We start from the raw sequence: 14,898 nt of genomic DNA on the forward strand, positions 1-14,898 counted from the left end.
GGTGTACTGTTTCACTTATTGATTAGAGCCCCTGTCTTTGTTTTGAGCATATGGAATGTATAACCGCTCGTCATCTGTATAGCCGTAGAAATCAGTTGTACGTTCCCTCGTGGGTTATCAGCATGCGGAGGCCGATTGGCACTCCACACATTTAGATTAATGTCATACAACAAAGCGGTGCCAGACAGACAAGTCTCGAACAAATCTAAACCGATCCCAGAGGCAGAAGATATCTGTGTTGCCTTTTGACGAATGGCTGATCGGTATCAAACATCTTTAACCGGTATCAGGTGAAAGGTTTAACTCGCATAACTTATTCTGAGCATTCCTTGATCAACAATGGCGAAGGACTTGAAGGCATTAAGAGGGTGCTCACAAGAAAGGTAGTCAAACACATCATTACTTAACATGAATGGAATTATCCCCATCCTGGTTCCTCTAAAGAACTCTTCACAGTACGATATTCAAATAGGAGTCAGTCACAGTGTCTTTTTTAAAGCTGGATTCAAGGGGCCCTCCAGAGCGCACAGGGATTATTCCAATTAAAGTAACTTTTGAGAATTAACCACATTCGTTATTGCTGAGGTGGTCTAAGAGGATTGCTCAATAGCCACGCAGCTTTGATTTGTTCATTTCTAGCATTTTTTTGCTCACTTTTGTTACGTACTCCTTTACACAGTTTCACTTGTAGTTAATACATCAGCCCCAAGACACAACAACACACAAGACTGATTGTTTGACTTTGAAATATTGTAATTTCATTAGGTGGCTTTTAAAAGTGTGTTGCTGTCATCAGCTTGAATTCAGTTAAACACAATGGATGCCAATGATGGAAACTATTAAATGTTGTGAAGTCGCTCTCCTCAAAGCTCAAAAGCCAGACTGAAGTATTTAACTAAACGATTACTTTGACACACTTCATAAGACATCCTTAGTTACTCATCACTCTTTTCTAAGAAACTAAAATGTGGACTTTGGTCTGCCGATCACTCTTCTCTAAGAAACTTTGATTCCTAGAAAACGGCCGTAAAGTAATCAATAACCAAAAACAACACGTGTATAATATTTAACAGTAAAATAACAACACATTTTACTGGGTTTTTTTTTTTGTTTTGTTTGTTTGGTTTTTTTCAGTTAAGGAAAAGTTGTCTTTATCTCCAGGATAGTTCGAGGCACGGCACGTCGACCTGGCTGCTCATTCACCTCTGACTGTAATGGGGACTTTGGTCTGCTCTTACACAAGAACAGAGAGACACATTTATATCACAATCAGCTAAACATTAAATAGGATGCTGAAGCCTTTTCTCTCTCTCTGTCTCTGTCTCACGCTCTCTCTCGCTCTCTCTCTCGCTCTCTCTCTCTCTCTCTCTCTCGCTCTCTCTCTCTCTCTCTCTCTCGCTCTACTTATTGAAAGTTGAACGTATGTGCCGCTTCAGATATAAAAGTAATAACTTTTATATCTCTGAGAATTTACAGCAAAAAGCACGTAGTCCTCTCAGAATCTTTTATATAAAAATAATAACTTTTATATCTCTGAGAATTTACAGCAAAAAGCACGTAGTCCTCTCAGAATCTCCAATACATGAGAAACGTCTTCCGATTCTTTGCCGCTAATACTCTGCATTCGGATTCAATTTTTGCTTTGAATCTTTCCTGTTTAGTCCATACCTGTTACATGGAACATGACTGGACTGCTCTGTGAGGGACAGGCAGAACAGTGCTTGAAGCTAAATGCTATTGCCAGCAGGTATAAAGATTTGCATATTTAACATTTTTTAAAAACACAAACCAGACAAACGAGCCGACTGCCGGCGGTGCTTCTGGGATGAACCCTGTCAGCCATCCGAAGAGCCATACCACTAACATAATACTACTCATTTTTTCATTGTTCTAAAAAAGAAGCAAAATATCCACTAATCACATGTGACTGAAAAGGTTTTGATAGCTGGGTTACAATACTAATGAAAAAGGACTAAGAAATGTCACTAGAACACTGGATGTTATGTGTTGCTCAATGTGTCCTAGTGCACTATTGCAGAATGAATACTTGACACGCTCATATTCTACATTTGCTGTCTGTTCCCAGGGAAGAAATCATTCAGATTATGCGTAGCTCCTACCTACGAGGACTCAACATGGCCTCCTTCTTTGCCAGCAGTAAGATCATAGTCTTTGTTACCTTCACCCTCTACGCTCTCCTGGGCAACACCATCACCGCCAGCGTTGTGTTTGTCACCGTGTCTCTCTACGGCACCATCAAGCTCACACTCACCCTGTTCTTTCCCCTGGCCGTGGAGAAGTTGTCTGAGACTTTGGTCAGCATTTGCAGGATTAAGGTAAATCTGTTTTCTCGTATGTATTACAGCAGCTGTTTTATATTTCTATATATTCTGTCTGAAATGTGGCTTGCAGCAAAACTTTTAATTAGATTTTTCTGTGCAGGTTGTTAACAAAAGAGGAAAACAAAGGACATAAACACCAAAGTCACCAAAGCGACCCACGAGGAGTAGTCATTACGTATTTTGGTTCGTTTAGAAATACGCGTACGAGAAACCGAACCGTACCAAAGTCCGCACGCTACATCGTAACAATTTATCGCCTGCCGCGGACCAAACAATCAAGCTATAGGTCTGAAAAAGCCATTAGCGTAGAATGGAATTCGACTACCTCGGGGGAAACTAAACGTGACCTGAAAGGAGAGAGACTGAAATGTATGCCTGACCTTTTAGTCAACTCCTGCTCAGCACATGGGAGGACACATCTGGCCGAACGTTAAATAACACATTTCATAAGCTGTTTTGTAAATGACTCCCAGGAAACTCCTGGCACAATGGATGTTTAAATGAAATGTAAGGCATTTCACAAATTAGTCTTAGTGAATAATTGATATAGTCCAAGGTTTACTATACAGGATTTTATTAAAAAACAAAAAACCCAATACAATGCATAGACTCATCCAAAAAGAATCCCTATCATTCATCACTTACGATCCACTAGCAGTACGTGGCAGCGTACGTATCTAAATAGACTGCGGTATTTTCTTATTATTTTGTGGCGACGATACATCCTGCAAAGTGTACCTTATGCGGTATACAGACGACTGTATACCGTATGGGTTTTGATAATAGCGATTAGTGTAAATCTATGTGTGTCCATTAACCCCCTCAGAGTTTCCTCCTGCTGGAAGAGGTTGACAGAAAAAACTTTGCTTTTGCTTTGGAGAAAAAGAAGGAAACCAATATTGAGATTGAGAAGCTGAGCTGCTACTGGGATAAGGTGAGATTTCATACAGTGTTGTAATATCATTGTAAAGGACACACTCGTGCTAATTTTCTGTGCCGCAAGTCTTAAACATACACTTAATAATGCCATAATGCCATCAAATGCCAAATATGTTAAGTAACGCAAGTTATTGCCGGAGGGTATTATCTTTTTTTTTTTTTTTTCTCTTCTTTCAGAGTTTGGATGCTCCATCTCTGCAGAACGTCTCCGTCAACGCGCAGTCAAACCAACTACTGGCTGTTATCGGACAAGTCGGGTCAGGAAAGGTCAGTACGCCGTATAAACGGGCTCGGCCGACGCGAACGGTTCAGGGATTACAGCCCACGTGTTTCACATGTCCGTAACATCCATGTTCCCACCAGTCGTCCCTGCTGAGCGCTATCCTGGGAGAGCTGCCTCACGACACCGGAACGCTAAGGGTCAGAGGGCAGCTCGCCTACGCGTCCCAGCAGCCCTGGGTGTTCCCCGGAACCATCCGCAGTAACATCCTGTTCGGGAGAGAGCTGAACCTCCAGAGGTACGAGAGAGTCATCGCAGCCTGCGCTCTGAAGAAGGTGAGATATTAATATGGCTGCACAGCTACCATCAGGCTTTCAGGTGATAGAACACACCTGCTGCTGGCCATATTGTGTTTGTGCTTGTCAACAGATCTACAAAATCAGCTAAACATTATATATATATATATATATATATTATATATATATATATATATATATATATATATTATATATATATTATATATATATATATATATATATATATATATATATATATATATATATATATATATATACATACAGCTCTGGAAAAAATGAAGAGACCACTGCAAATGTTTCTAAAATCAGCATCTCTACAAGTATGACAGCCATTCCATTCCAGTATCAGTTGAATTCAAACACAAGCACACCTTATTCTACTTAATGAGGTTCTGATTAGATTAGATGAATCTTATTTAACGAGGAAAAGTATAAAAAAAACACTGCTGTGGTCATCACTATCCTCTTTCAATAGGACCAGCTGGATGGCAAAAAAATAGTGCTAAAAAGTAATTGGAATACAAAAAAAACAACTATTGACCATGCCAAAACAGTTGAAAAAAAAGTTTTCATCAATCAGAATCAAAGAAAAGCCAGGCCGAAGTTTGCAAAAGACCATAAGGATTGGACCATAGAGGACTGGAGTAAGGTCATCTCCTCCGACGAGTCCAATTTTCAGCTTTGCCCGACACCGGGTCGTCTAACGGTTAGACGGAGACCCGGAGAGGCGTACAAGCCACAGTGTCTTGCACCCACTGTGAAATTGGGCGGAGGATCGGCGACGATCCGGGGACGCTTCGTCAAGGCTGGAATCGGGCCGATTAGTCTTTGCGAAGGACGCATGACTCAAGCCACCTCCAAGGTTATCCTGGAAGAAAACTTGCTTCCTTCTGCTCCGGCAATGTTCCCCAACTCCGAGGACTGGTTTTTGAGGACAATGCTCCATGTCACACAGCTAGGTCAGTCAAGATGTGGACGGAGGACCACCAGATCGAGACCCTGTCACGGCCAGCCCAATCTCCAGACCCGAACCCCATTGAAAACCTCTGGAATGTAATCAAGAGGAAGATGGATGGTCACAAGCCATCAAACAAAGCTGAACTGCTTGAATTTTTGGAGTGGCATAAGGTCACCCAAAACCAGTGTGACAGACTGGTGGAGAGCATGCCAAGACGCATGAAAGCTGTGATTAAAAATCAGGGTTATTCCACCAAATATTAATTTCTGAACGCTTCCTAAGTTAACACATTAGTATTGTTGTTTCTCAATGAATATGAACTTGTTTTCTTTGCGCTATTTGAGGTCTGAAAGGACTGCATCTTTTTGGTTATTTTGAGCATTTGTCATTTTCTGCAAATAAATGACTAAATGAATAAATATTTAGATTTGGAATTTGGGAGAAATGTTGTTAGTACTTTGTTCATCATTTTCTTTTTACTCAAACATATACCTATACATTATGAAGCGACAGAAACCGTCTCATATTCTCAACTGTATTTAATGTAAACCTTCTCGTCTTTGAGCGCAGGACTTGGAGCTGCTCCCAGACGGAGACCAGACACCGATCGGGGACAAAGGAGCCACGCTTAGCGGCGGACAGAAAACTCGAATCAGCCTGGCACGGTAAGAGGATGGGTACAAAATGTGCAGAAAAATGTATTGTATATTGGCTGCTTATCAAAGTTGGAAGCCTCAGGGGCTACAAGTAGCAACATGTTAGGTTGCATTTGAAGGCTTCAGCCTCCAGGTTATACACAAATGATGTTTTTCTTGCTACAAATTGGAGACAAATGTTGATTTTACTAAAGTATCTTACTGAGATTATTAGTCAATCAATCAATCAATCAATCAATCAATCAATCAATCAATTTTTATTTGTATAGCGCCAAAACACAACAGAGTCATCTCAAGGCACTTTACACATAGAGCAGGTCTAAACCGTACTCTTCAGTCTGTCTTAATAAACAGTTTTGTCTATAGTCTTGTGCCTTGCGGTGTAACACTCCACACAGTAAAGTGGGAAATGTGTGTGTGTGTTTTCAGGGCTGTGTATCAGGAAGCAGACATCTACCTCTTGGATGATCCTTTAAGTGCTGTTGATGCTGAGGTTGGGAAATACCTTTTTGAACAGTGAGTGATTATTTTTGTGTCCCAAATCCAGACAATAATTCACCAGAGGTCAGTAATAGGCAGGCCGCGGTCTGGATCCGGACCCAGACCTGCGACCGACGAAATATCGAGGAGCTTTTCTATTTTAACGGGCGCAGCTTCTCCAGTCATCACGGTAAAAGCGGAGCGGCCTCGGACACCGACGGACCACCGCGCATAGCAAACGTTCTCACGTTACGCTTATCGGCCAATCGAATCTGTGCAATTCAGACATGCGGAGGGACTCGACCGTTCGTGAGATACACACGGAGAAAAGATTTAACGCGTTGATGTTTTGTTATAAAGACATCAAATTTATCGTTTATGTTTAAAAGTAAAACGGATTCTTTTGTATTTTTCTAAAACAAATAACTAAGAAGCACAATCAAAAACCTTCTGTAATGCAGTTTATTTGAAATAACCATCTTTATTTGTGATAGAAAAATGTAATACAAGACTGAGGCAAAGACCAAGTTCAAAAGTCAAGTTACTTTTAATTCTTGCAAGAAGGAGCAGATCAAAAATACACAACCATCCCCGACGGGTCATATAGAAAAACGCTCACCGGGGCAGTCCCGACGAGCCGGTTTTATACTCGACAAAAGAAACAAACGATTCTCGTCCAAAACGTTATCGGGGCACCAGGTGCTGGGCTGTTTCTTCTCTGGACCATCCCGTTCCTTCTCTCCGCGACCTTCACATTCTCTTAGTCAAAACAGTTCACAAACACAGGCTTGGAAATCTACTGCTTCTTTAACCTTTTAGCTTCAAGGTATAATGCATACACTTTAAATCATTTACTATAGTCAAAAAATAGTCACGCTAACCATTCTACTACATATTGTAATATAAAAGTACAATCAATGGATATAAGACATTAGTATAACTGGTTATAGGAACATAAAATGAATAAGACATTTGTATTTTCCCATCAATTTGATAGAAGAATGATTTTATTATTTGTATTATTTATTTGAATCCCACAAGTTGAATGTAAATACTAATACATTAATTCTACTGTATTTATTTGACGGTCTACAATCTAGCCACTAGACACACATGCTGACGATGGAACTACAATGCTACTTGTAGTTACTGAAAAATAACACCGACATTACGACGATCTGGACCTTCACTTGAGAAAATGTTCACAAATCGGACCTCGGTGTATTTGAATTGAATAACCCTGTTCTATACAGTATGTACTACACACCAATTGTCATATATGGTTTTGGCAATTAAATACAAAAAGACAAACACACTTTATAATATGAAACAGTTAATTTGAATGATTTAGATGAGCTGTTTGCACAAGCTTCTCAAATGGACTTTAACACTTGACACACCGCGTACTAAAGTTTTAACGTCTGCCTCTGCGTTCACGACCAGGTGCATCTGCGGTCTGCTGAAGAACAAGTGTCGTATCCTGGTTACCCACCAGATGCAACATCTAAGGGGGGCCGACCAGATCCTCGTCCTCAGGGAGGTTTGCGCTCCCTCTATATTTTAATAAATCCTGCGCTTATTGTTATATTCCATCTACATACCGAAAGTAGAACAGCTTCTTTACACCACGAAGCAATACCACAGACATTTTTTTCCTCTGTGTATCTCCTAGGGTCATATCATGGCCCAGGGCACCTACAATGAGCTGCAGCGTTCCGGCCTAGACATCGCGTCCATGCTGAGAAGCGAGGAGGAGCCGGAGCAGCGGTCTCCATCGGCCGAGCCAGACAAGCTGTCGTTACACAGCCAGAGGACCAATCGCTCACACTGTTCTCACAGCAGCCTCCTCCCGCCTGAGAGCAACTGCAAGCTTCCTGTAGGTACATCTTCAAGATCCATAAATCAAGATTACAGCACAAGTGTTACATTTAGTTTAGTATTATAAATGCATTCTGTACATTTCCCCCTCTCTATTCTTTGTCATTTTCTTTGATGCGAGTTTGTCCCCGGTCCGTTCATATACCACAACTTACATTTAGACCAGCACGAGTTTAGGACCGCACGTCAAGTATTTGACTGAATTCTAACTTGTTTTTACAGGTCGAAGCAGTTCGTTCCATGTCAGAGGAGACTCGAGTCGTAGGAAACGTCAGCCGCCACATTTACCTCAAGTACTTCACTGCAGGCGGTCATGTTCTGCTCTTGTTGGCTATAGTCCTGCTCAGTGTCATAGCTGAGGTAATCCAGGGCTCAGTCCCACTAACACCGTACATGAATACAGGCTTCATTTAAACAGGAAAAGTGAGGAGTTTGTTCAAAGGTAGAGATCTGCTAAAAGATGCCCACTCCACCAGGTGTGAAAAATAAGCTAACGGATTAGTAATTATGACCGTAACGGACACGAGCGTTAACACACTTAACTAAGACGTAACCACGGCGAACGTTTACTACTACACAGCTGTTAGCACTAGCACGGTAGCATTCAGAACAAAGTACCTCTGTGACTAAGCATAGCCTCACATATTCTTAGTCTTATTATTAATATACATCTAACAATGTAATATGTTTGTATATGTGGGTTAATTGTTTGTTTTCCATACATAGGTTGCATATATTGGGCAGGACTGGTGGCTGGTATACTGGTGAGCATTTTATCCATATGGGCTTTGTTTAAAACAGTATATGTATTTTTGTAGCCGAGTAATGTCTGATCTTTTTCCGCGAGCCTGCTCTGATGTGTTTATCTATTCAACTCACAGGGCCAGAGGAGGACATGAGTTTTTCAACAGCACAACCAGTGATGTCACTGTAAAAAATAACGCTCACAACGTGACTCTCATAGATCGAGAGTCGAGTCTCACATTTTACCTGGGCATTTATTCAGGTGAGCCTGTCTATTCTTATATGTTTGTAAGTGTTTTTTCGATAATGTTTATAAAGTCCATCGCCGAGTAACACTCGTCCTACTACTTGAACATATAGGAACCGTAACGATCTAAAGAAGTGTCTGGGTTTTGGCTTTTAGGTTTTACAGCAGCTGCAGTCATCTTCGGCTACGCCAGGAGTTTAGTCATCTTTCATCGGTTGGTGCGCTCGGCACAGAGACTCCACAACAGCATGTTTGGCGCCATTCTTCGCACGCCCGTTCACTTCTTTGACGTCAACCCCATCGGTGAGTCCTGGTCAGAACTTAGTTGGGGTTAAAAGCCACCTAAAAACAATCCCAAGGTCCTTTTTTTGGTTGTTTTCTAATGTGGGGATAAACCAGGCTGCCTCTAGCTTCTAAACGATTTACGTCACTCAGTTGCACGGGGCCGATCCGAAGACATTTAGTGCCGGTTTCACAAGACGTTAACGTTTACGTGAGCTTCGGCTCTCGGAGCAGCGAGTATTCATCTAACCGACTTTGCTTTTTCCTGTGTCGTAGGAAGAATTCTTAACAGGTTCTCCAAAGACATCGGCCTGATGGACTCCATGTTACCACTCACCTTTGTGGACTTTTATCAAGTGAGGATACCTCAGATTAAGACTACCGTATACGCAGTCGTCGCCGGCGATCGACAAGATGTCTTTTGTCAACATATATCTCTGAGTGACATGTTTGTTTTGTTCCAGTTATTTTTACAGAATGTCGGCGTGGTTGCAGTGGCCGCCTCAGTCATTCCTCACATACTCATCGCTGTCATTCCTCTGCTCTTTATCTTCCTGTACCTGCGGCGTTTCTACCTCAACACTTCACGAGACATCAAACGTCTGGAGTCCATATGTACGTTTGTGCATTGTTGCCTAATTACGCCTCGTCGGCCACGAGACGAAGATTTAAACCGAGCTTTTTGAAAACGTAAAAGTCATGTCATCCTCTGTGTCGTCTGCCCCGCAGCTAGGAGTCCAGTCTTCTCCCATCTGTCTTCGTCTCTTCAGGGTCTGTGGACGATCAGAGCCTTCAGAGCCGAGGAAAGACTGAAGAAAGCCTTCGATGCATATCAGGACACACATTCAGGTGTTTATCCTTTTCACCTGACATTTGATGCGAAGTTTGCAACCGCCAAAGAAAAATTGAATAACGATTGTTATTGTTCTTGATTCTTGTCTCAGAGGCGTGGTTTCTGTTCCTGATGACCTCCCGCTGGTTTGCACTGCGCCTGGACAGCATTTGCTCCATATTTCTCACCACTGCAACATTTGGCTGCCTCTTACTCAGAGACGGTATGAACCGTCTGTCATCTTCTCAGGCTTATTACTGTAACGGGAGATTGTTTCGACCGTTATATCCCGCGATTGCGAAACGCCATCGTCCCGGTAAAGCGGCCGCATACGGTCAAACATTTATTAGATATCAGCTGCATTAAAATGTAATCTAAAAACCTCCTGCATAATGAATTACAAATGACAACCGCTTCAGTTCCTTAGATTCCACCGGTGGCTTTATGGCCAATGTAATCAGTTTGGGGTTTTCACTTGTTCCAGAATTATCTGGCAAAAAAGCAAATATATCCTCGTTAAACTAATGCGTCGGACCGGTCCCCATTTAAATCTTTGACCTATTTGAGGTTGAAAACGAAACTTGTTGAATTATTGCACCTCTTTCTTAATATAGTTTTTACTGTTGAAGAGTGAAACTGTCATACTGTAATTTCTCCTGTTAGAATGAAAAAGCCTTACTTGTATAAATCAAGACAACATAGCGGTTTGGCTTTCCCTAGAACAGTGTTGCTCTTTAAAACATTGGCGCTATTCTTTTATCTCCCATATATTGAATTGTCGAGACATACTGCGATATTACTCGACATAGCACTGTAATAAACTGGACACGTCCCATTGAATAATGAAATATACTAGTCTAATATTAATTGAACCTGGATGGAAGGTTTTTTGAGAGAGGAGCTGGAGCTGTTAATCAGGTCAGTGTGTGTGTGTGTGTGTGTGTCTGTGTTTATTAGGGCTGGAGGCTGGAGAGGTGGGGCTGATGCTGACCTATGCTGTCACACTGGTAGGAAACTTCCAGTGGACGGTGAGGCAGAGCGCCGAGTTGGAGAACATGGTGAGTAGCGTTTGGTGACGAGGCTCTGACCGTCACATAACTGGGTACATAACTGATGATGATGATGATGATGATGATGATGATGCTGCTGAGTACAAGTCCAGCTGCCTGTGATTAAGGAATACCAAATGAATGTTGGAAGTCAAAGTGATAATTGTGGAAACAGAAGACACAGTATGTTGGTGTTTTTAGGATGAGCCTGTATAGTGTAGAGAGCAGGAAAAGGAGTCACGTTTGTGCGAGGACACAAGGAAACAAGATGAGCTAACTGGAATCCTCTTGTTTCTTCAGATGACATCAGTGGAGAGAGTAGTGGAGTACACAGAGCTAAAGAGCGAAGCCCCCTGGGAAACCGAGAAGCGTCCTCCTCCCGATTGGCCGAACCGAGGCCTGTTGACCTTCGACCGCGTAAACCTGTCCTATGGCCCCGACGGACCGCTGGTCCTCAAAGACATCAGCGCCACCTTCCGACCCAGCGAGAAGGTGAGTCTGCTTTTTGAACGCAATCCAAAGCCACACTAGAACGAGCGCTCGGTCATCGTTTCTCTGGCTCTCCCGTCTGTCAGGTCGGCATTGTGGGGAGGACGGGAGCGGGGAAGAGCTCCCTGGTGTCGGCTCTGTTCCGTCTGGCCGAGCCACAGGGAAAGATCTACATCGACGGCGTTCTCACCTCTGAGATCGGCCTCCACGACCTGCGCCGGAAGATGTCCATCATTCCTCAGGTACGCCGATCGCAACACATGCACTAAATCGGTTTTGAGTAAAATGTTTTTGGTTTTGTAAAACATAAAGGAACAGCCAACGAATGTACTTTTTCCCATATCAGCGAGTCTCACGCTAACAAATATCAATCCAACATTTAGTTTAGTCGACGTCACTGTGGGACGACAACTAAACCGGCAGTACTGGTCAATTGTATTATTTAAGAAGGTTACGTGGTCAGATTATAAAAAGATTATAAAAAAGTATATTCATAGGTAAAACATAAAGCAACATGTCATATATAATTTTGCAGTTTGGGAAATATTTTAAATGTAAAAGTCTATCTTGTTCTCAACTCCAGGACCCCGTGCTGTTTACCGACACCGTGAGAAAGAACCTGGACCCTTTCGACCAACACACCGACGAAGCCCTGTGGATAGCGCTGGACGAGGCGAGTATCCAAACGGCACACTCACGAGCTCACGTCGTCGCACGCGTGCGCACTCTTCCCTGACCCGGTCTCCGTGTTCACCGCAGGTGCAGCTGAAGTGCGTGGTGGAGGAGCTGCCCGGGAAGCTGGAGACGGTTCTGGCCGAGTCGGGCTCCAACTTCAGCGTGGGCCAGAGGCAGCTGGTGTGTCTGGCCAGGGCCGTCCTGAGGAAGAACCGTATCCTCGTCGTCGACGAAGCCACGGCCAACGTGGACCCCAGGTACTACGGACACAGCTCACTTGACCGGCAACAGTATTTGTAGCGTTAAACACACTTCTGCGACGACTTGTTTTTTGTTGTTGTTGTGCGTGCAGAACAGATGAGCTGATCCAGAAAACCATACGAGATAAGTTCAGAGAATGCACCGTGCTGACAATCGCTCATCGACTCAATACCATCATAGACAGCGACCGCATACTGGTGAGTCCTCTATTCCGTCTGGGGGAAATTTCATGTAACGTGTAAAGATAATTTTGACATTGTTCAGTTGTAGCTTAACTCTCTACTCCATGTAAATACATTTAGCTTGCTACAGTTTAACAAAGTGAGGTAACTGCTTTCTGGTTCATGTTACTATATTCATGTTACTACTGGTTGTTTTAGTCTGAGTGGTGGTATGCGAGAATGCTTTGCCTGCATCAACGTCACAGAGACACATTCCTGTAAGCGGAACCATTTGACCGATGGTAATTGTCGGTCTTTCTGTAAGGTACTGGACAGCGGAGGCATCCAGGAGTTGGACCGTCCCTTCACTCTGCTGCAAACGGAAGGGGCTTTCTACAAGATGGTGCAACAGACCGGCCCGACGGAGGCGGCGGCCCTGCTGGAGTCGGCAAGAAAGGCGACGTGCGATACGCACGACTAACGTCTGAAAAGTGGATCGGGAGTAAGTGTCATTTCTGTTTTAAGACTTGGAAGATGCAAATCTGTGACAAAAGCTACTTAAGTTATGGAAACAGTGAAAAACGTCAATCGGCATCATTTTTGTACGATTCTTTTATTCTTGTCAGAAATGTTGAATTGCATAAGATAACAAGCCATCACGGCATACAGTATTTGAAAAAAACCAAATGTACAAGTGGAAAGAATGGGTTTAACATGTAGATTTGAACAATGAATTGCATGTAACTCAACACAGTCCACCTCTGTTCAAATAAAGTCAATATAACAGGAATATGTATAATGTGATTATCATTCATCTTATGCAATAAGACGTATCTGAACAAAGGCAACTTTGGATAGTGTTCTGTTGTAATGTGTGGACAAAAGGAAGGAAGGAAGGAAGGAAGGAAGGACCATATTAGGGTATTAGGGTCACTGGGTGTGGGCGTGGTCAATCAATCAGTGGTGATAGCGTACAGCTGTGGAGAGTCGTCCCTACATAAGGCGTTTTCAGAGTGAAAGCACAGGGTGCTTTCACTCGGCGGAAGTTTGGAACAAACCAGAAAGCGGCATTGCGTAAAGGCACGTCGACCGAACGACATCTTCCTTTTCACTCTGCTCCCTGAGGCAAGCCAGCAAGCAAGGAAGGACACCGAACGAGGCTAACCTATTGTCCATGTGGCATCTCTCACTCTTGGCGCTTGGGTACAACCTGATCGTAAGTTCCCCTCAAATTGTTTTTTACAACAAATGGCTCATTTCAATCCCACCAGCTTTTAAATGAATGTTTTGCTTTTCTAACATTGTAAATCTCACTCGGTCACTTTTTGCAAAGACAAAAGTCTTGCGCCTTGATGCACCCAATCCTAGATTACAGCCTCACCTGTGCTCAATCATTCAATTAGTGGTGTATTAGCAAGACAACAGGTCAATACTTGTACCGCTTTTGGGATGTCACAAGTGTTAGCAAACCACATCTTAGTTGGACACGCCAGGTCACCTTCACCTGGCACACACAAAATGCCAAACCACTAGTATAAATAGCCTGGCGTCAATAGTTTTCCTTGTTGTATGCCGTGTTCATTGCATCTTCATTAAAGATCCCAGTTGGCTGTTCCGCTTCTTCTGTTCTCGGTCTCTTACTTTAAAAGTTACTAAAGTTAACTTATCCAGGAATTATCTTACAGTGTGTGTGTGTGTGTGTGTGTGTGTGTGTGTGTGTGTGTGTGTGTGTGTGTAAGAAAAACCCCAGCACACCAGACCTCAACAGCAACTTGACCTCTGCCAACATGCCTAAAATTCACCCTGACACCCCAGCGTTGATTATCAACACGCTGAAAACCACTGGCTGACACCTTCAATGTGTCTCAGCATCAAGTACAAAACATTTGAACAGACTGGAGATGTTTTTGACAAGCCCGGGTCCGGCAGACCCCACAAGACAACTGCATGTCTACCACGACAGTTTGTAGAATGCTGTCTCAAAATGGACTCCGTGGTCAAATCGCTGCCCAGAAACCAGCACTAAACAAAAGGCAATTAAAACAACGTGGCATTTCAAGTCAATTATTTGTTCCGTTTTCACATTACTCTCTGTAGGCCACAAAACTTTTGTCTTGCCAAAATCACACCTTTCTGTGTTCATTAAATGATCAATCTTTCTTCATTCAAGCACATTTATTTTACTATATTAAACACAACTTGGGAGGGTTTTAGCTTTCGTATGAGCCGTTCCTAAAACCAATGGATGAATTAAAAGCCAAGGTATAAGCTGTTGTTTCTACACAATGGATAACTGACAAGACATTTGTCAGCAACTGTACACAATGTGCCACTACCACATCTCTACAACTTCAAAGTCACCCACAAA

General features: G+C 42.8%; 1 protein-coding gene across 1 annotated transcript in view; it reads left to right on the forward strand.

The window, feature by feature from the left end:
- The window catches only part of LOC133976616 (ATP-binding cassette sub-family C member 4-like), a 22,639-nt gene extending 8,411 nt beyond the window's left edge, over window positions 1-14,228 (forward strand). The window contains exons 8-30 of the mRNA XM_062414864.1: window positions 2,087-2,336; window positions 3,169-3,276; window positions 3,459-3,548; window positions 3,645-3,836; window positions 5,347-5,441; window positions 5,862-5,948; window positions 7,356-7,452; window positions 7,585-7,788; window positions 8,013-8,150; window positions 8,517-8,554; window positions 8,672-8,796; window positions 8,938-9,084; window positions 9,340-9,419; window positions 9,528-9,678; window positions 9,793-9,912; window positions 10,008-10,118; window positions 10,853-10,953; window positions 11,245-11,436; window positions 11,520-11,675; window positions 12,017-12,106; window positions 12,193-12,365; window positions 12,461-12,566; window positions 12,856-14,228. Coding sequence (XP_062270848.1) covers window positions 2,087-2,336; window positions 3,169-3,276; window positions 3,459-3,548; window positions 3,645-3,836; window positions 5,347-5,441; window positions 5,862-5,948; window positions 7,356-7,452; window positions 7,585-7,788; window positions 8,013-8,150; window positions 8,517-8,554; window positions 8,672-8,796; window positions 8,938-9,084; window positions 9,340-9,419; window positions 9,528-9,678; window positions 9,793-9,912; window positions 10,008-10,118; window positions 10,853-10,953; window positions 11,245-11,436; window positions 11,520-11,675; window positions 12,017-12,106; window positions 12,193-12,365; window positions 12,461-12,566; window positions 12,856-13,011 — 3,007 coding nt within the window. The 3' untranslated portion in view covers window positions 13,012-14,228. The remainder of the gene's footprint in view (window positions 1-2,086; window positions 2,337-3,168; window positions 3,277-3,458; window positions 3,549-3,644; window positions 3,837-5,346; window positions 5,442-5,861; window positions 5,949-7,355; window positions 7,453-7,584; window positions 7,789-8,012; window positions 8,151-8,516; window positions 8,555-8,671; window positions 8,797-8,937; window positions 9,085-9,339; window positions 9,420-9,527; window positions 9,679-9,792; window positions 9,913-10,007; window positions 10,119-10,852; window positions 10,954-11,244; window positions 11,437-11,519; window positions 11,676-12,016; window positions 12,107-12,192; window positions 12,366-12,460; window positions 12,567-12,855) is intronic.
- The last annotated feature ends 670 nt before the right edge of the window (window positions 14,229-14,898 follow it).

Source organism: Scomber scombrus, chromosome 24 (assembly GCF_963691925.1).
Source record: "Scomber scombrus chromosome 24, fScoSco1.1, whole genome shotgun sequence".
Taxonomy (NCBI): domain Eukaryota; kingdom Metazoa; phylum Chordata; class Actinopteri; order Scombriformes; family Scombridae; genus Scomber; species Scomber scombrus.